The sequence below is a fragment of the Diuraphis noxia genome, unplaced genomic scaffold (assembly GCF_037042655.1).
Source record: "Diuraphis noxia isolate RWA-SAM2 unplaced genomic scaffold, SU_Dnox_SAM2 contig0001, whole genome shotgun sequence".
NCBI lineage: Eukaryota > Metazoa > Arthropoda > Insecta > Hemiptera > Aphididae > Diuraphis > Diuraphis noxia.
In genome coordinates this window covers 66313135-66336432 of record NW_028301711.1, presented here as the reverse complement: position 1 = coordinate 66336432, position 23298 = coordinate 66313135, and the positions used below count along the sequence as shown (strand labels likewise).

The 23298-nt window shown below is 28.7% G+C and overlaps 1 protein-coding gene and 1 pseudogene across 3 annotated transcripts; one reads left to right on the top strand and one right to left on the bottom strand.

Moving 5' to 3' along the window:
* The first annotated feature begins 2874 nt into the window (after positions 1 to 2874).
* On the top strand, positions 2875 to 15442 carry LOC149061366 (uncharacterized). Of its 3 annotated transcripts, none has more exons than XM_089219374.1 (2): positions 2875 to 3916; positions 12729 to 15442. In XM_089219374.1, exons 1-2 carry the CDS (start codon positions 3888 to 3890, stop codon positions 13414 to 13416), a joined length of 717 nt encoding a protein of 238 aa, XP_089075500.1. In that variant the 5' UTR covers positions 2875 to 3887; the 3' UTR covers positions 13417 to 15442. The 3 variants fall into 3 exon arrangements, with proteins under 3 accessions (XP_089075500.1, XP_089075492.1, XP_089075501.1); XM_089219366.1 differs by lacking the exon at positions 12729 to 15442 and adding an exon at positions 11164 to 12690; XM_089219375.1 differs by lacking the exon at positions 2875 to 3916 and adding an exon at positions 10710 to 10850 and having other exon boundaries at positions 12699 to 15442.
* A 331-nt stretch (positions 15443 to 15773) lies between these two features.
* On the bottom strand, positions 15774 to 19719 carry LOC149061365 (uncharacterized; annotated as a pseudogene).
* Between the last annotated feature and the right edge of the window lie 3579 nt (positions 19720 to 23298).

The following is a 23298-nucleotide window of genomic DNA, read 5'->3' as shown; positions in this document are numbered from 1 at the left end:
ATCCAAAAAAGAGACATTATCACAATTTAAATTTCTAAAAATATTATTATCTCCCACCAATTTATTTGTGCAATAAGTAATTATAATTTTGTCTAAATTTTTTATATTTATATTTTTTAAATTATCTGTTGAACATACTAACATTTTCTCTGCTACAAAAATAACTTGGAGGATAAAATATAAGTCTCATTATTAGTTTACGTATTTGAGTAACAGTATTTAAAAAATTATTTAAGTATTGAAACCCTTTTTTAATACTTTTAGCATTAAGTATTATCAATGGTAGTTTAACATTTTTAAATACTTTTTTGTATTTAATAATCATTTGTATTGACTATTGAATACCTACATTTGTTTCTTTCTTCAAACAATTTATTTATATTCAGAATATTTGGTTCGAAAAATATTATGGCCAATCACAATAATTGAATAATAGTTATATTTAGGATTATTTTGTATGCCTGTATTAGCTAAGTCAGCTAAGTTAGCTATATTTGCTAAGTTTTGTGAAAACCAGGTTTTTTTAATAGATATCATTCTTGTTCCTACAGATTTTTGCCTCTACCACCTGAGATTAAAAAGCTGTAATATTAGGTAGATATTCACATTAATAACAACAGAATATGAACATTTTTAAAAAATAATGTTTTTAAAATGTAATAAAAATGTATAATAAATAAATAAAAAAAACATGATTATAAATCTACTCGTTAATTACAAACTTACATTGAAAACCAAAAGTATTTGAGGTCCGTTACATTAGCACCACCATGTTTGACCCCCCCCCCCCCAAAAAAAAAAAAATAAAATAAAAAAATAATAATAATACCAACGATTGTTATTACATTTGTACAGATTTGTAATCCTAATATAAACATTTGTACACCTCTCTAAGTGTCCCAAAAAATTGTTTTTCCGCGGCGGTGCTAATGTAACGTTACACCAGCACCCCACATTTTGTATAATCTTGCATAATTTTTTTGGTGGGAAATTATTTCCCATTGCCCTATGGTGTGTTTACATTTTGAAAATATCTTCCTCACCCATCATACGGTTCACGAGCCGCCACTGGACTGAGGGCTGACTTATATTCCCCACAAAATTATCCCCCGTTGCTCGTTGATAACCCCCCTTTAGCGTAGAAGTTTATAACTACTAGTACCTAAATGAAACAAAAATTTTTTTAATCAAATATACATATTTTAAATACATTTAAATAGTGGTGTATTGACAGTGGCGGTGCTAGGGGTTTCCACGCCTCAAGATTATTTTGTTATAAGACAATTATTTAAAAATCATTAAAGAAGACAATTTTGAGGCTTACCTCAATTCACCGAGAGTTAATTTTTGAAATTGATGAAGTGATTAAAGAATTACGTACCTATAGTAAAAATACTTTAATACACTTTTCATACACCACTGCACTTAAATACCTACATTTTGTACACATTATTATTAACTGAATTGCAAAATATTTAAGTATAGGTAAACGATTAACCTTTAAAAATATATATTATGTATTATACACTGTATCAAAAATATAAGAAGAATATGTTTATCTAAAAATATAGTTACTTGAATTTCCTCTGGAATTCCTCTACTGCGTTCTCGTTGAAGAAGGCCACGAATTTCATTTGTTAAATCCATAGCTAATTCTGGACTAACTCGAAACATATTCAAAAACTCATTTCTTGGAAGATCATAAGGATTTTGCGAGTCTCTTAAGATTCTTCTATCTATACGCCTTTCAAATATTTCAACCCTTTCCTCCAATGCCAACAAGTCCCAACCTAGATAAAATAAAGCCATATTATAGTATCTAACTATTAACTACTATTAGCTAAATAGCTAATGGTAAAAAGAAAAACGATACTGTACAACGTACAATGGCAGTTTTAAGTTTTATTAGTAGTGTTAAACGTTAAACTATTAAGTAGGTATTAACTAATAACTAATAAACATCACGTATAAATAAAATTAAATGAATGATACCGATTCGATAACGCTAACGGCCATTTCTAACCACCCGATACGATATCTAATATTTTCGCTATCATATCGTTACTTTAACGATAAAATCGTTACTTTAACGATAAAATGGTTACAAAACTTTTACAGAATCACTCTATCGATAACTTTTAGATAGTAGTCGTTTCGTTAGCTTAAAGGTACGGTTTCCCTTGCGCGATCACGAACGCGGTCAGCGAACACGATCGATGAACTAAGATCGCGTTCGCATCGTCTTGGTTTATTCTGAACGATTTTACGTCGCGATCAAGAGTAATTTATATCTCATCATTCAGTCGTACTTAATATTTTGATGTGTGAAGTACTCTAGTGAACGGTGTAAATGAACTTACTGTGAATTTTTATATTATAATGGATACATCTGACGACGTAAATATATTGAAAATTCTTTTTGAAGAAGAAGATGATGATGACGTTTTGCTCTTGTATTTGTCAGAAGAAAAAAGAAAATGCCATGATCAATCATTTACAAAGAGAAGTACGGAAGGTTATTATGAAATACTAATCAACGGTCATTTGAAAAATAATGAAATCAAATTTCGAGAATTTTTTAGAATAAATCGTAATCAGTTTGATTTTATTTTAAATTTAACAATAGACGACCTAGCCTTAAATCCGACTTTTTTTTATAAGGAAACCAATAACACCAGAGGAAAAATTGGCAGTTACATTAAGGTAAGTAAAATTTATAAATTACCGAAAAACAATGAAATTAGCACACACATTAGTATATTGTTATATCCTTATTTAATATAGTATTCAATATAAAATATGCATAAAAACTAAAAAAAAAATTATTTTCCTTTATTATTGGTACACATAGTACCTAATCATATTATTGCTATGGACTAGCGTCCCGCATTACATAGTTCACGGTCAACTAGGTACCAGCCGCATCAATCTAGGGAAGGGTGCGACGATCCTTGTCAATGTAGGAGAGACAGCATTTCTGGAAATCATTAAAATTAGGGACATACTAAATCATGGGAACAGACGACTATAAAAATGTCCTCAATAAGGGTGCACAAGACGTAGTTTTATGCATCATTACAAAAGTTCAAAGAACCAAATGTTTAAATGTAATATTATAATATATACTCTTAATGTTAATTATAATATCAATCGCTAAGGTCTGCAGCTGCACGGGATGCACATTTGGCTTGTATGTGGGCGAGTAACATTTCCGTCAGTCTAGATAATTATACCACATCCGTGAGAACAGCGACAAGAACGAGTAGACTATGGGGAGTAGAGGGTAGCACTATATAAGGGACCCCGAAACGGCCTGTATTCAGACGCGACTTGACCAGACTAGCCAGAGCACCTTCACGCCAGTCTGTTGTTTAATTTAATTCATTGGACTTAGAAAATTTCTTATAAACAATATTCTGAACTTAGAAAATATTCGAATCAAACCGAATTTATTCTATCATTCAGAATACTTAACTTACATTCAGCTTTCATGTTATAAATAAATATATGTTTTATCACAATAAATAAACAATTAATCTAATTAAGAAGAATTCTACGTTGTGTAATTAACTCAAGAGTCACCTTCCAACCATCATCCTTGACTACTGATACCTGTAGGCGACGTGATCACTACATCTGGCGCAGTCGAGTACGGAACCCTAAGAAGAACATCAAAAAATTCAAGAGGAGAGAAAGCAGAATTTTTCGCAAAAAATAAATTTTTCGAAAATTTTGAAAAATTCCACAACTTCGAGTCAAGAATTTCACGGAGGCAGTTCGACAGAATCACCGTTGGGGAACTGATCACTTTCCAACAACTCCGAGGGTCAAAAGAATCTACGTAGAGGTCAACAGTCGATAGCGCAGGAAAATCAGCTTCAGTCAAGATGAACCAAAATACGAAGACGACAGTATTGTGAGTTATAATTTTTGTGTAGTATTTAAGAGAATGTTTTTGTAAGCTTTGTGGGGTCGCGTCTCCTTTAGATTTTTTAGGATCTATCGTATAAAACACTTTTGGTGTGTGCACCTACACCACCATTAGAACATTAAATTCATAAATATATTATTTTTATATATAAATATAAATTAAATGATTAACTCAGATAATATATATACGTTTAATGAATATTATTGATTAATAATATAATAAAATAAACAGGCAAAAAAAAAAAAACCTAGGTAAAATAAAATAAAAAGATAACGTTATAACGAGAAATAATTTAATGAGAAATAATTGAGTATTGATAAATGAAAATAAGTGAATTGATAATTTTGAAGAATATTAAAAGATATATATATATAAATAATTGAGAATAATTGAGATTTTTAGTAAGGCAAGAAATAAGACCTTAGATTATAAAGTAATTGGGATATTGATAATTGTGATTTTTTGAGAAGGCAAGAGGTAAGACCTTATGATATATAGTAATTGAAATAAATAATAGTGATTTTTTTGGAAGGCAAGAGGTAAGACCTTATATGTTGATAATTGAGAATTAATTTGGAATTTTAGAGAAGGCGAGAAAATAAGTCCTTAGTTTTATGAATAAATATTGAGAATAATTATGAGATTTTGTTGAAAAAGATATATATAATGTGTGCGCGCACAGTTTATTGAGAATAGATATTGAATATATAGTAAAAAGGAAATTATAGAAAAATGATGAATAAATGATAAATGATATATGATAAATGATAAATGATAAATGATAAATGATAAATGGTAAATGAATAATGGAAGTATAGAGAAAATAATTGAGAATAATAAGAAATAAAATTTTGAAATGAAAGAAAGTAATATTAGGACCGGTCCGAATTAATTTTAAATAATATATAATATTAGATATAAAATAATATATAATATTAAATAAATATAATAGCATAAATATAGTCCACATTAAGTAAAAATAGTATAATAAATAAATTAAAGTAGTCTAGAATAAGTTATAATAGTTTAAATAAATTTGAATTAGAATTATTAATTAAGATTTAATAAAAAAAAAAATAATAAATAAGTTTATAAGTAGTTTTGCGATATATTAATTTAATTATTTTATTTGGAGTAATTAACCAAAAGATAAATAATTATAACATAGAGGCGTAATATTTAATAGTAGTAATGATATAATTAATGCGTTAGTGTGAGTGCAGTTTATAGTAAAACTGATATAAAATAAATACGTAATATAAAACAAAAACATCGCGGAACACGATTTTTTTTTTAATAATAAATGACTTATTACGGAATCGAATAAATAATAAAAGTAATATTGAGGATATAAATCGAAGTTGAGAATAAAGGTATTTAGAAAATAAAATATATTAAATATTATATAGTTGAATAAATAAATAAGAATAAATATTAGAAAGTTATTGAGGGAAGAATAAATGTTATTTTTATGAAATAAATAAAACTATTTTTCAAAGTTTAAATGAATAAAAAATATATTGATGAATAAAAATTCAGGGGAAATACAAGACATTTTGACAGGAAGCATATTAGTAACATCTGACGACGAAACTAGAGACGTAGGTGTTCAAGTAGACAACAACGAGGGGGCTGTAGTAGTCCAAACAAAGACAAATATCGTTAAAACAGAACAAACATTAATTAATTTAGATATACCAGAAGAGTATAAATATTCACAAGATTGTGATAGGGAAAAATATTTAAGAGCAGTTAAAGATAAAGAATTTTTAAATTTAACTTTTAAGTCTTTAAGTCCAGCAAGTGATAGTGATAGTACAATAAAGAAACGAACAGGTTTACGAACTGACAAAGGGGTAGTACACGTACAATTACCAAACATAACTCGAACGAAAAAAATAAAAACAATGGCTGAAATGGATATAGATAAAGCCACAGCTTTGATTCCGGTGTGTACAGGAGCAAAGAATGTATCGGAATTTATTAATACATGTGATATCGCGGTAAAATCGGTAGATAAAAGTAATTTGCCATTATTAATAAAAATAATAAACTCGAAATTAGCAGGTAATGCACTAGAGGCAACAAAATATAGGGACACAGAAAAATGGGAGGATATAAAGTCAATTTTAAAGGGAGCATTTGAACATAGAGCATCTGAGAGAACGTTAACAATAGGATTAAATTTCGCGCGTATGAAAGAAAATGAGGACGTAACCAGTTTCGCAGGACGAGTTGAGGAATTATTTTATAAATTATGTAAGGAAGGTTCGAAAGATATGACAGAAGAGGAAAGCAAAGTATATAAAAAACAACTTAAAAATCAAGCATTAATAATTTTTGTAAACGGTTTACCGAAACATTTAAATTTAGCACTAAAAGCTAGGGATCCGAAAACGTTAGAAACTGCTATGCAATTCGCAAAAGATGAGGAAATGGAACATAATGCTAACTTACAAATGGAAAAATTACAAAAAGATTTAGAAAAACAAAATTTAAACGGAAATAGTAATACATCGGGAAATAATTTCAAACAAAATAATAATAGTCAAAATTTTAATCGCGGTAACAATAACTATGGTGGTCAGAATAACGGATATAACAATAATAATAATAATAATTTCAGACGTAGTAACGGGTATAATAATTTTAATCGAAGTTTTAATCGTGGCGGATATAACGGGTATGGACGACAAAATTTTGCTAATAATAATCAGCGTTATAATAATCAGAATATGACAACTAATAATAATAATAATAATAATAATAATGCATGTTATAATTGTGGAAAAAATGGTCATTTAGCAAGAGATTGTAGATTACCAAGGCAAAATAACGATAGACAGTTCGGTACCAATAATAGGCAACAAAATGCAAATAATAATACGCGTACAATTAATAATAATAATGGACAACTACATTGTAGCTATTGCAATAAAGTGGGACATGAAATTGTAAACTGTTATACTAAATTACGTAATGAAAGGAATAATTCTAATGTTTCAAAAAACTCGATGGTGCCAACTCAGGGCGTCAGGTTGGTGCAGGAAATAATAGACGCAGAATCGCCATTAAACAATGTTTACATGTAACAACCGTAATATATAATAATCACGTAACAGTAGAATCACCTAATTTTAGTACAAAAACAATTAAGTTATTATTAGACACAGGTAGCGATTTAAATATTGTTAAAATAAATAAATTAATAGGCAAAACGGTAATAGACGAAAATCAGAAAATATATTTAAAAGGGATAAATGAAAAAATAGTACCGACTATAGGAAAAACTAAAATTAAATTAATAATTGATAAAAAAGAATTTATAACAGAATTTCAAGTAGTGAATAAGCAATTTCCGGTTGAAGGCGATGGCATTTTAGGACATACATTTTTAGTAGATAATAATGCAGTTATAGATATTGCAAATAATATTTTAACAATAAAAAATAATGATGAAATAAATGATGATAAAATATGTTTTAGTTTAGAACCTAGAACGGAAACAATAGTATCGATTAACATTGCAGATAAAAACATGAATAATAAAAATATTTTAATAAATAAGCAACAGTTATCAGCAGATGTATATTGTGCTAATATATATAATACAGTCAGGGACGGGAAAATCATAATAAGTGTGTTAAATATATCGGAGGCGAGACAGGATATAAAAGTAGGTCAAGTTAATAGAATATCATACGAATACGACATTGACACTGACATTAATGAAATAAATAATATACAAAATAATAATGAACGCGTAAATAAAATAAGGAATTTAATTAGGAGCGATCATTTAAATTCGGAAGAACGCGAATCGATAATAAAAATTTGTGAACAATATGCCGACATATTTCATTTAGAAAATGATTATTTAACAATAACAACAGCAGCGGAACACGTAATTAAAATACCTAAAGACACTCCACCTATTCACAAACGACCGTATCGTATCCCTTTTTCACAACAAAAAATAATTCAAGAACAAATAGAACAAATGGAACGGGATGATATTATAGAAAAATCTATGAGTCCTTTTAATGCACCACTATTATTAGTAAAGAAAAAATCTGATGCGTCGGGAAAAGAAAAATTTAGAATAGTTATAGATTTTAGAGCACTCAATGATGTAACTATAAATGAATTTCACCCTTTACCAAATATTACGGAAATATTAGATCAATTAGGACAGTGCCAACTCTTTTCCATAGTAGATTTAAAGAGTGGGTACCACCAAATTTCGTTATCTAAAGATTCTAGGGAACTTACAGCTTTTTCGACAAGTCAAGGACACTATCATTATAAACGTATGAGTATGGGACTTGCGTCCGCACCAAGTACATTTGCTAAGGCTATGGCTAATGTGATGGCAGGTTTAATAGGTATAAAATGTCTCGTATATTTAGATGATATAATTATATATGGAAAAAATTTGAATGATCACAATAAAAAATTAATCGATGTATTCGAACGATTACGTATTCATAATTTAAAAATAGAACCAGATAAATGCGAATTTCTTAAAAAGGAATGTTTATTTTTAGGTCATATAATTTCAGAACATGGAATTAAACCAGATCCAAATAAAATTACTTCAGTTATGAATTTTCCGACACCGAAAAATGTTAAACAAATTAAAAGTTTTTTAGGACTTAGCGGTTACTACCGAAAATTCATAAATAATTATAGTTCTATAGCTAATCCAATGACAAATCTTTTAAAGAAGGACGTAAAATTTAATTGGGATGATAAATGCCAACAAGCTTTTGATAAATTGAAAACAATACTTTGTTCAGAACCAATTTTGCAATACCCAGATTTTACAAAAGAATTCATACTTACAACCGATGCTAGTGGTAAAGCACTAGGGGCAATTTTATCACAAGGCAAAATAGGGAGTGACTTACCAATTTCTTATGCATCACGAACATTAAACAAATCGGAATTAAATTATTCAACGACAGAGCTAGAATGTTTAGCAATAATATTCGGAGTAAAACAATTTAGACCTTATCTATATGGCAGAAAATTTATAATATTTACTGATCATAGACCATTATCATGGTTATTTAATTTAAAAGATCCTTTGTCCAAATTAGCGAGATGGCGTATTGAACTTGAACAATATAATTATGAAATTAGATATAAACCGGGAGTACAAAATTCGAACGTAGACGCATTAAGCAGAATGTATAATATTAACGAAATTAAAGAAGAAAGTTACGCAACATTTTTAGAAAAATTCGAAACAATAATGATAACAAATAAAAACGTAAAAGAAGTACACGGTGAATTATTAGAATCGCCAAGCGAGTATCATATAGTATCAGAGATAGAAAAATATTATAATTTTATATCAGGAATTAATTACGAACTAAAGCAAAAATTTGGGAAAGATAAAATATTAAAAGCAAATAAAGACTTAGGCGATGTCGTAAAGTTTAAACATGAAGATAGGTATATAATATTTTTAATAACAAAAACTAAAGAAAAACAATTGACAACATATGAAAATATGCATTTAGCATTGTTAAATTTAAAATATTTTTGTCAGAAACATAATTTAAGTAAACTAGCTATGAATCAACTAGGACGAAAAGATGGATTAGAATGGGCTAAAGTGAGATCGATGATTCGATATGTATTTCGTAATACAAATATAGAAATAATAATTTGTTCTAAATTAGAATATACTAAAGAAGAAAAATTAATAATTTTTAAACAATTTCATGATTCTAAATTAGGGGGGCACGGTGGAATACACAGAACATTAAAAAAGATAAAAAGACAATTTAATTGGCCAAATTTAAAGGAAGAAGTAAAAGAATATATAAAAAATTGTCCTTCGTGTCAAACGAACAAAAATACAAATAAACACCATAGGAGTCCGATGGTCATTACTACTACAAGTACTAAACCATTTGAAAAAATATTTTTAGATATTGTAGGACCTTTATTAACCACTGAAACAGGAAATACGTATATTTTAACAATGATGGACGATTTATCGAAGTATTCGTTAGCAATACCTCTTGAAAATCATACAGCAAATAATGTAGCGAGAGCTTTCGTAGAAGGATTTGTTTGTGTCCACGGTCTTCCAGAGACAATTTTGACAGATCAGGGTACAGATTTTCTTAGTAAAATTTTCGCGGAAGTATGCAAATTATTAAAAATAAATAAAATAAATTCGAGTCCTTACCATCCACAAACAAACGGTAGTTTAGAACGATCACATAGGACACTAGCCGAATATCTAAGACATTACGTAGATAAAGATTTAAAAAACTGGGATAAATTATTACCATACGCATTGTTTGTATATAACACAACGGAACACACGGCGACAAATTATCAGCCATATGCGTTAGTATACGGGAGAGAAATCGATATACCAGTTAAATTAAAGTGTAATCCGGAACCTAGATATAATTATGACGACTATATTTACGATTTAAAATACAAAATGCAATTGTCACACCAAGTTGCCAGGGAAAGATTAATTAATAGGAAAATAAAATCGAAAAAACAATACGATAAAAAAGAGCATAACGAAAATTATAACGTAAAAGATTTAATATTGCTTAAAGATAATACACAAAAAAAATAAATTAAGTCCTTTATGGAAGGGACCATATGAAGTTTTAGACGTGTTAGACACGGAAAATATAATTATTTTACGAAACAGAAAACAAGTGACGGTACACAAAAATGATGTAAAGAAATATTACGATAATAATGAGCAAATATAAATATATAAATTTAAGATAAATAGAATTAAGTAAAATTGAAAAAAAAAAAAATTATTATTTTAATTGTAGGAATAGGAACAAAAGATTCGTGATAGAATTGGAAAAACGAATTATACTTGGGGAACACGATAACAGTACTGTGGGAAAGAATCAAATACCTAAATGTTTATTAGAACACATAAAAAGGGCAAATTTTATGCTAAACGAAGTTTTCTCGGAAGAAGAATTAGAAATAATTATACGAAACATAACGAGATTTATGTATGACATGACACAAAATCACGGACATATAAACAGATATCGTTGCAGGGATTTAATAAGCTACATAGGCCATGTACCAAAACCAGAGGATTTGTTGTATTATTTAGATAAAGTTAACTTGTAAAAGAAAAAAAAAAAAAAAAAAACACTAATTTAGAAATAAGAGTAATTATAAGATATAAATAAGTATAATAAGTTAAATTGATAATATTATAGATTAATGATCATATGGGCAGTCAAAGGACAACAAACAGCGATTGGAGACTATGTGGTGGGAACAACAATTTCGTATAGTTATGAGGACAATGTAAAAATTAGAAATGTATCGGGTGAATTTGACGACGAATTCGAATTACCTTTAGCAAAACCATGTAACATAGCTTTAGTACGAATCAAATGTATAATGATAAGAGATCCACCACTATTTGACATTGAATTAGTAGAAGTACCATTAACATATTATTTACAAAAAGAATGTACAATGTACATAAAAAGTGTAGATGGAACGGAATACGAACCTATAAAAATACCAGTAACATACAATTTCCTAAAATTTAAATTAATAAACAATTATACAGATTATGTAATATCTAAACAAAAACAAACATATACAACGTTAAAACCAGAAAATTATATACTAAAAAATCAAAATGTAACCATAACTACAAATAAAGAGGGAATAAATATAGCATCACTAAGTAGCAATAGTACCAACATTGATAAAATATTAACTACAAATAACATATCTAAAATAACAACTATGATGTATAATTCAAGTTTAACGATACCACAAGTAACGGAACAAACTACGTTTAAAAATGATTTAACAACAAATACGGAATTATATGAACTAGGTTATACAGAATCCACCAATAATAATAACGAAAATATCACAGAACAGAAATATATAATACAATTAAAAAATTTAAAAAAGGATGTAAAAAATACAGATAATACCAGAATGGGAACTAATAAAATATTTAGTTACATAATGTATGTTATTTCAGGTGCGTTCCTGATAACAATAATGTTAATAATAATGATACTACATAATAGATATAAATGCGTAGATAGAAACAGATATAGGTATGCGATGCAACAATTGATGGAAATACCAGAAATTGAAGTAACGGAAATTTAAAAGGAAAAATAATAATAATATTAGAATAAGTGAATGAAATAAATTCCACATGGGATGTTTCTTTAGAATTAGAATTAGAAATGATAGTATTAGACGCAATAGGAATATAAATAACTAAAATATATGTAGGAAATTAAAATAGTAAAAATAATTATAAAGTATAATAATCTAAACGTGTAATAGTCATTAAATTAGAGGTAAATAATAGAATAATAAAAAGTAAAAAAAATGAATGAATGTTAGAGACGTGATTAACTGATTGCATATCTGTGTCAACGGAGAAAAGAAAAAGAAGCCGGTGGGTGTTGCGACTATATTCTATTGGAACGAGCAACCACCGACACTAAAAGGAGATGAGACGATAGAACAATTAGTTATTTACGAAAGAATGAAAAATTCAGCACTTAAAAGTTTCAATGAGACTAGAGATAGGGCATGGATTTGGCCAAACGATGATAAAATGTTAAATAATGGTATAAGAAATAATACCTAAATAAAAATAATATAATAAATTTAGAATTATAAAACCAAAATATAGATTAAGTAAATAATAACTAGAATATAAGACATTATTTTATGAAACATAATTATAAAATTTAAAATTTAAAATAACTTATATAGAGAAACTTTATTGTAACAGAAAAAAGTCACCCAAGTTCGTGATAATGGACTTTGAGTTTTCAATGGTGAATAGGACAAGTATGGTGTTGATATCAGGAGCGATATCAAACAGTTTGGACAAGTGCAAGGTACGCAAACTTGAAGGGAGACCACTCCTCTTGCCACTTCATGATGAAATACGACCAATGAAAAATCATGAACTACTGTTGGCCAAGAAGGAGATAAAAAGAATATTTAAATGCAAAGAAGTACTGCAAAAAGCTTGCCTAGAACAACTAGACAAAAGTTTAAGATCAACTCTAAACAACCTAAGTCCGTCATTTATTGAAAATTACATCACAAAAGGAGACACAACTAATGTAGTAGTATTTTGGAACGGAAATTCGGATTTAAACGTCTTAAAAAGATTAGACATAAACAGATTCCCAGTATTAAACATAACGTGTTATGACACTAAATTCAATGGCACTTTTACAATATTGTTAGAAAATTTAAATACAAAAAGGACAATCTTCGAGTACGAAATAGGTACATTCAAAAAAACAGGAAGACTATTGAATTTAGAGGAAACACACGGGATGGTTTGTAATAAAAAACATAGATTAACGTATGCTCACGATCCGAGAACTGATGTAAAATTGACAAAATGTATTTTTGATTTTATGGTAAGGAAAGTGAAATACGATAATCTAATAAGACATTTTTGAAAAAAAAAAAAAAAAAAAAAATACGTAAGGGTTCAATGTAAAGTAAATACACAAAAGAAAAAATACTACTACAAAAGTTAATAAATATTAATATAAAGTTTAATTTAGATTAATTTAAAAAAAAAAAAAAAAATAAATTTAAATATATATAAAATTAAAATTTTTTTTTAAGTATAAGTAATTTAGCAAAATCATTAAATATAATATTTAAATGTCTGCTATAAAAGAGAATATTAGTACAGTCATTACGAATTATGAGAATTCTAACAGAGATCTTATAATCAGAATGGATCTGTGTTTGATTCTTGTAATTTAACTTGGGCATATATCTACACGAAAGAGTAACAGAGACAGTTGAACAATTAGAAGTCTGATTATGAATTTTAAATATTTGAATAATAATAGTTGTGACTTCTAGTGGTTCACATGTTAAAAATACTATATAAAAATACATAAAATAATTATAATCTGAACTACACGAGAAAGATAAAATCACAACGGTAATTAAAAATCAAAATAATAATAATCAATTCGACCATGGTGTTCGTCTTGAAAAACTTTTTTTTTACATATAAGTTTTTGAGTCGCGCATCAAAGATTGAATGGATGATAATCCACTAAAATAAACAATAGTAAAACAAAATGACAAATAAAATAAATGACAATAATATATTATATATAGATATAAGAAATCTAATAATGAATTTAATAATGATAATGATAAAGAACTCTTTAAGTAAATAACATAGAAATAATAAAGTGGTGAGGGATGATATTAGACATAAGATATTCATATTATATTAATCAATTAAAAAAAAAAAAAAAAAAAAAAAAAAAAAAAAAAAAATGTATTATTTAATCACTTTATATTCACATAGAAATAAGAAAACATATGGGAATGATATATTTTAATGTAATTATATGGGATTATGGGAATTAATATTATATAAAAGGGTGAGTAACACTTAATATAAAAACTAACACTAACCAAATATACTAACATATTAAAGGAAATATATATATATATTGTAATACTAATCACATATTTTAATGTAATAACTAAATCGTAGACTTGTTGTAATACGAAAATATATATTTTATTGGACTAACAAAAATACTATTGTAATCAAAAATGACAAACATGAAATGTAATAATATATAATTGTAAATGCTTCATGCATATATAATATTGAATGTAAAACATGAAATATGAAATTAATGAAAATTGTATTGTAAACAAGTTGTTTGAACTTGTGAAGATATTATTGTAACATAACTATATTGTACACAGATTGATTGATTTCTGTCTTTAAAAACATAAATCAATTTTTTAGAGGGGAGGTGCTATGGACTAGCGTCCCGCATTACATAGTTCACGGTCAACTAGGTACCAGCCGCATCAATCTAGGGAAGGGTGCGACGATCCTTGTCAATGTAGGAGAGACAGCATTTCTGGAAATCATTAAAATTAGGGACATACTAAATCATGGGAACAGACGACTATAAAAATGTCCTCAATAAGGGTGCACAAGACGTAGTTTTATGCATCATTACAAAAGTTCAAAGAACCAAATGTTTAAATGTAATATTATAATATATACTCTTAATGTTAATTATAATATCAATCGCTAAGGTCTGCAGCTGCACGGGATGCACATTTGGCTTGTATGTGGGCGAGTAACATTTCCGTCAGTCTAGATAATTATACCACATCCGTGAGAACAGCGACAAGAACGAGTAGACTATGGGGAGTAGAGGGTAGCACTATATAAGGGACCCCGAAACGGCCTGTATTCAGACGCGACTTGACCAGACTAGCCAGAGCACCTTCACGCCAGTCTGTTGTTTAATTTAATTCATTGGACTTAGAAAATTTCTTATAAACAATATTCTGAACTTAGAAAATATTCGAATCAAACCGAATTTATTCTATCATTCAGAATACTTAACTTACATTCAGCTTTCATGTTATAAATAAATATATGTTTTATCACAATAAATAAACAATTAATCTAATTAAGAAGAATTCTACGTTGTGTAATTAACTCAAGAGTCACCTTCCAACCATCATCCTTGACTACTGATACCTGTAGGCGACGTGATCACTACATTATTATATGTTATAAATTATAACGATCAATATAAAAAAAAAATTTAAATCTTATTAAATTATACAAATATTTATAAATGTATAAAACCATGGTTAATAAATACAAATAACATATGTTCCTATAAAATATTCAATATAAAATATGCATGAAAATTAAAAACTAAAAAAAAAAATCATTTACCTGTATTACTGGTAGTAAATACCTAACTAATTATATTTTATTGTTTTACTTTATTTTACTGCGAATTTGTGTTCCATTCATTATTCATGTTTACTACTGGAATCGAAAGGCGTTAATATATTTGAAGATCCAAACTGTTGTTGACTATTTGTGTATGATGGTGAACTTATTGAAAGTGGACTATAATTATATGGAGTATAGTGGTTTTCCAATGAATGTGTGGAACTAGTAGTTGACTGGCTTGGTGTTATTAATACTCTATTAGATATAGGCGTAGTGTAACGATTACATGGATCATGAAATTGTAAATCGGTTAATACAGTCAACATTTTCAATTTGGATTTTGGCTTGTGCAATTAAATGTGGTGGCAGTTTTTCACAAATATGGCTAAGCTTTTAAAGAAATGGTCCACATCATCATCGTCTACTGTATTTGTTTTTGAACATATTTGTGTCATGAGCTGTGTTCTTTCTTTTGACCTTTTTTCTAAAAGTTCAGTAATGTTTAATTTTTTTCTTTTGCTCGTTTTTCGTGACCTGGACATTGATTGTGATATTGATTGATCACATTGAGTTTGTGGTGATAACGGTACCTCTTCTGTAACATTTACTTCTTCATCGCTTAAATCTGAACCAGAATTTTCATTTTCATCAGTATCATATATATTAGATGTAGTACTGTAAAAATAAATGATAAATATGATTATTAAATTATATCTATGATTACATTTTTTTACAAAATATTAACAATCACTACTAAATACCTACTTAATTTGTTGTCATAGCTATCATTATTACTTACATTCTTTCTTGTGGTACTGTATCCATAAATGTTAAAAATGGTGCTAAATACCATTTTGATGGTTTTGAAGACGCACTTGATCCTGTTGTCATTTTTCTTGTCCGTTTATTTTTTAAATAAGCATCTTTTATGTTTTTATACCTTCTCCTGCAGTCATCATCTAATACAAATAAAAATAATAGTAATAAATTTGCAGTTTTTTAAATTAAATAATAATATAACATTTATGATTTTTTTTAGATATTTAGCTTCTGGAGAAACTTACCGTTCGCTGTCTTTTACTTTTCGCATATCACACAGCTATATTAGTATTATTATTAAAAATACATTAAAATCTATGAAAATGCATCTGTTTCCAATTTGTATACCTAATCCAAGTAAATTAAATATGAAAGAGAAAGCTAATGAATTTTGGACAAGATGGAATTTTCCAAATTGCATGGGCGTTATCGACGGTAAACATATTCGAATGAAGTGCCCAAAAAATACCGGTTCATTGTATTTTAACTACAAAGAATATTTTTCTCTAGTCTTATTGGCCCTAGTTGATGCAAATTGTAAATTTTTAGTCATTGATGTTGGGTCCTATGGTAAAGAAGGAGACAGTGGCATATTTGGAAAATCAAAAATGGGACAACAAATTTATTCTGGAGATTTTAATTTCCCAGAAGATGAAAAACTACCAGGCACTGATAATTTGACACCATTTGTAATTGTTGGTGATGAAGCATTCAGACTACATAAAAATGTTATGAAACCCTATTCTAGATCTTCAACTAGACAAGATAGAGCTAAAACTATTTTTAACTATATGCTGAGTCGTTGTCGAAGAGTGACAGAAAATGCATTTGGATTACTAGCACAAGTTCTTCGAGTATTTAATACTGCAATAGCAATTGATGTCGAAGTATGTGACGATTTAATAGTTGTTACATGCTGCTTGCACAATTTATTGAGAGATGCGTTTTTAGAAAAAGGCAATAAAATTTACTATGAATATGATGAAGGACAAACTTTTGCGATGCAAGTGCAGATGGTTTTGATGTGAGGGAAAAGTTTAAACAATTTTTTATTCAAGAAGGAACTGTCCCGTGGCAAAATCAACAAATTTCTAGAACATTGTCAACCAATACTGATTTTATTAACAATCAAATTTAATTATTTGATATTTTCTAAAAATATACTTAGCCATTTTTTAAAATAAATGTATAAATAAATTAGTGTTTTTAAGTATAATGTAAATTACAAGGGGAATCTTCATACAATAAAAAACCTACAAAATGTTATACAATTATTTGGCTATTTAAAAATAATTCATTGTACTCGTATACTAAATACCTAATGTATAATATACACCTAATGTCCTAATATATCACAGATATTAAATGATAAATATTAATAATACTAGTTTTAATATTATAATTTATTTTTAGCTTATTGTAAACATACATTTACATAAATGTACTTCTAAAGTACTTATTCTTAAAAATAGATTGTGTTATTTTTAAATAATAATTTATTTTAAGCTTAAAGAAAACCTCTGTTGTACTACGTAATATTATAATATGAAAAACCCTAATATACGAGGTGTGGCTATTAAATAACGAGACTATCTACTTAGCGATAAGGCAAGAGTAGATAAGAAATAATGGTAGTATATTTGTAATCTATGAATATCACTGCATCGAACAATACCAGTTTGTAGTTTGTTTTGTAGTCTGTGTGTAAGCGTCGTTTAAATTGACCTCTTACGTGTTGAATGTCGAAATCATGCCGGACGAAAAAATTGAACACGTATTAATTTAAAATTTTTAGTGAAACTTGGAAAATCTGCGACCGAAAGTTTTAATTTATTAACTGAAGTATATGGAGATAGTGTCCTATCACGACCACGTGTTTTTGAGTGGCACAAACGATTTCGTGAGGGTCGTGAAGAAGTTGAAGACGATCAACGGGTGGGTCGTCCATGCTGCTCAAAAACTAACGATAACATTTCAAAAATCAATGAAATTGTGCGAAAAGATCGACGTCTGAGTCTTCGAATGATAGCTGAGATGGTTAATATCGACAAGGAGACCGTTAGACAAATTTTGCACGATGAATTAAACATGACAAAAAGTCAGAGCCAAAATGGTGCCTAAAAACCTCACTCTGGAACAAAAAGACGGTAGGCGACAAATTTGCGTTGACATTCTTGAACGGATGGAAAATGAACGAGATTTGTTGAAAAAGGTGATAACATGCGATGAAACTTGGATTTTTCAATATGACCCCGAAACTAAGAGACAATCCATGCATTGGAAGACTTCCACATCACCAAAATTGAAAAAACCTCGAATGAGCAAGTCGAAACTGAAGGCCATGTTGATCGTATTTTTCGATATTAAAGGTATAATAATGACAGAATGGGTACCTCAGGGACAAACTGTGAATCAACATTATTACCTTCAAGTATTGACAACACTCAGAGAACGAGTAAGAAGAAAGCGGCCTGAGTTGTGGGAAAATAACTCTTGGTTCTTGCATCAAGACAATGCGCCTGCTCACAGTGCCTTATCTGTAAAGCGATTTCTAGCTAAAAATCGAACTCCAGTGCTTCAACACCCCCCCATATTCACCAGATCTCGCTCCATGCGATTTTTGGCTTTTTCCAAAACTAAAAAGTGCGTTAAAGGGCACACATTTTGAGTCAGTTGAAGCTGTAAAAACAAATGCGACAGAGGTGTTAAAGACATTGCAAGAAAAGGATTTCCAACACTGTTTCAACCAATGGAAAATTAGAATGGAGCGATGTGTCAAACATGGAGGGGAGTATATAGAAGGAGAAAGATGTTAAACCATTAAAAAATATAAATAAAAAGTTTTTACAGAGAAAATCTCGTTATTTATTAGCCACACCTCGTATATAGGTACTTTATATTCCTACAATGAGTATTTATTACTAGTATTTATACACACTATTTATTATATTTTATTTTATTTTATTTTTTATTTTTAAAGCTCTCAATATAAAATTATTATATTATATTTTATTATATTTCACTTACTACTACGTCCAACGGTTTCACTAATATTCTTCCAAATGGCATCTCTAATATTTAAATCTTTGTAATCCTTGTTTTGAAGATTATAAATTGGCGGATTTTTAGCAACACATTCAACCAGAGCTTCATCTTCTACTTTGCTAAATTTGGTCATTGGAGCACTCATTGTTGAAAGACATGACCAACGTCAACCAGCAGTCAATTATAAATGAATGTCATATACTCATATCATAATTTTCTTTCAAAATAAAGGTACGGTTTCCCTTGCGCGATCGCGAACGCGAACCGCGATCTAAGATCGCGTGCCCTGATCGCGCGGCTGCTGATACAATGTAAATTAAATATGGTTGGTTTTCCTTGCACGATCGCGGTCGACGATTTAAATTTGTTCGCGGCGCGGACGCGAACTGACTGGTATTATATCATTATGTTGAGTTTCCGTCACATTTTTGATAACTACTTTGCCCGCCGTATATTTATAATATATTTTAGTTCGCACACTTGACTCGTCCCCCTAAGCAAATTAAAAATAAATGTTGGATGCAATGTCAGACAATGAAAAACACTGTGTTTTAATAATTGATGAAATGAAAATAAAATCTTTTTTAGAATATTCTAAATATTTAGATATGGTTGAAGGGTTTGAAGATTTAGGACACAAAGGTAGAAAGAATAAATTGGCTACGTAGGCCATGGTTTTTGTTGTTCGAGGGCTTTATAGTTGTACGGGCCGAGCCTCAACAATAGTAATTTGAAATTACAATTCGCTTGTTTTTTATCGGGTTCATCAATGAGTATTAAAATATTTAATTATAGATGTAATCGAAAAATGTACAGAGCTAGGTTTTAATATTGTAGCATTTGTTTGTGATCAAGGTTCCAATAACTATTCAGCTCTAAAGCATTTAGGTTGTTGCAAAAAAAAACCATTTGTTGAGATTGATGAGATGAGAAAACTATTTTTTCTATTTTTGATGTACCACATATTTTTTAAAATATTAAAAACAATTTTTTGGAGTATAATTTTAAATTTAACGGACAAGAAGTATCTTATTCAGATATTAGGTTAGCTTATAATATTGATAATTCAAGTAATACTAGTAGAGCTCTTTTAAAATTAACTGACAGTCATATGAACCGCAAACCATTTCAAAAAATGAATTGTAAACTTGTTCTTCAAGTCTTTAGTAATTTTGTTGCAGCTGTTATAAAAACATGTATTGCTATAGGTCAAATAAGATCAAGAATAGCCATTGCAACTGCTGATTTTGTTCAAAAATGTATTTATTTATTCGACTGTCTAAATAGCAAAGCATTATACAGTTCTAATGTTTATTCTTGTGCCTTAAATGACGTCAAGCCTTATATACTTGATTGTTTAATGAAAGCTACAGAATGGTGTACACAGCTAGAGTTAATACAACCTATAAAAGTGTATGGTAAAGTTCTTCCGTGTTTCGACGCCATGATATGGACAGTGTTGGGATTAGATAAGTACTTTTTTATCTAGATAAAGATAAAGTATTATGTATTAAACAGAGAGAAAGAGAAAAAGAAAGACTTATTAGCATTATGTAACTCACATGCAATTCCTAAAAACCATTGGGCATTTTATCAACAATTAGAAGTAGACTCAAAAAATTCAAAAAGAATTGTTGATACTGATAGTGAAACTTAAATACCTAGTTTTAGATTTAATTTTAAATATTTTAAAAAACTAACGCACTTTTTAACTATTTTAATAGAATTTACTATAAGTTTTTTTTTAAAATAAATATAATAATGTAAAATTAGATATAAATATTAATATTTGGGATACTAAAAAGTAATCAAAAGTTGTTTGTTTAATTATTTGTTTAAAAAAAAGTTTAATTCTTTATAGTTTGTGTTTGTTTTATTTTGTTATTATCCTATAAGTAGGTATATAGAAGTTATTCAAAAATTATTGTTTGAAACGAATAAACTTGAAATAGGTAATGTAACTCAGTATGAAACAAACAAATATATTAAAAGTGACGAAATAAATGAACCGTACGAATGGATAAATAAAACAATAAGTACTTTAGCTTCAAAGTCAGTTAAACTGGAAACCGTACCAGCAGACGGGAATTTTGGTATATACACGTTACTAAAAATTTTAAATAACGAACAAATAAATGTCAATTTTAAACAAATTGCAGATATTTTAAAATTAACAAAATATAAAACTCCAATATGGTTGGAAACCGAGGACTTAGCGGCTATTATAAATTACTATAATTTAAATTTAATAATTATTCAAGAGACACCGCCTGTAAGATTTTACAGCATTGGCATAGTATAAACCGGAGAGAAAACATGTAACAGTTTTTTTATGAGTCAAATCACTGGACGCCGGGTGTCCTTTCAAATGAAATTAATATTTCTGTTATTAACTCCATTGTTGTCTACGATTTACCATCACTGAAATCACGACACAGCGTTTTAATATCGCGGTATAAAAATAATGGTCAATTGGGCAATGAGAATATTTGCAGTAGGTATATCTAATAACGCTGGTATTGTATATAATAATTGTCGACCGATAGTGAATTCAAAAAAACTCGACAATATATCTCCAGACATAACGTGTGAAAATTTCGATATTAAAACCCAGACTTGACAACTCAGCAAAAAGGCAAAATAATACAATTATTAAATAAATATAAAAATATTTTTTCGCAATTTAAGTGGAATCTAGGTGAAGTAGACGTGAAACCTATAGAAATAAAACTAACGGATAATACTCCAGTAAATTTACGAAATTTCAAATTGAGCCTTTCTGAGATAAAAGAAATTGAAAAACAAGCTAAAGAGTTATTAGAGACAGGCATAATTGAACATTCATTAAGTCCCTATTCTTCACCAATTTTCTTAGTACCAAAAGGTCAACCACAAGGTACAAAAAATAGAATAGCCACTGAATATAGAATGGTCTTAGATTATAGACGCGTTAATGAAAAAACTCACAAAGAAGCATTTCCTTTACCCACTATACAAAATATTTACGATTCACTTGCAGGCAACAAAGATTTTTCTTGTTTGGATGCGATGTCTGGCTTTCATCAATTAAAATTAAGTGAAAATTCTAAAGAAATTACCAGCTTTTCCACATCAACAGGTATTACCAGTTTACTCGATTACCATTTGGTTTAACTAATGCACCTCAAAAATTTCAAAAGGTAATAAATAAAATAATGGCAGGGCTAACCTATAGAATTATTTGTTGCTATTTAGACGATTGTGTGTGCTTTGGTAAAACTTTCGAAGAACATCTCAGTGCACTTGAAAAAACATTTGACCGACTATTGAAATATAAACTAAAATTAAAAATTTCGAAATGTAAATTTGGCTATACTGAAATAAAATTATTAGGTAATATTATTAAGGTGGTTCTAGTCAGTCATATTCTAAGGAATGTTGTATAGGCAATACCCTTGCGATATGACTTGTTAGTGTGTGAAAAGTAAAATTACATTAGTGTGTGTGCGTTATATTTTATCGCGCCCGCGACCCGTATCAGTACCCCTATATATATATGTCAAGCCGCGTGGCGCGCACCATGTCATTACGGACTGCTATTTTTAATTTTATCTTATCTAACAAAATAAACTACAATCAATATAATATACAATGAAGGGTCAATGATCTTATTATTATTATTTATTGGCGGGTGACACATAACAAGGAAAATGCTTTTGCAAATATGATTTGTTTATAGTTCTTA

Excerpts from the sequence above, each read along its gene's own strand:
- LOC149061366 (XM_089219366.1), top strand. The coding sequence starts at position 3,888 with ATGAACCAAAATACGAAGACGACAGTATT. Across the intron at positions 3,917-11,163 it reads AATACGAAGACGACAGTATT|ATTAATGATCATATGGGCAG; the intron begins GTGAGTTATAAT and ends ATAATATTATAG.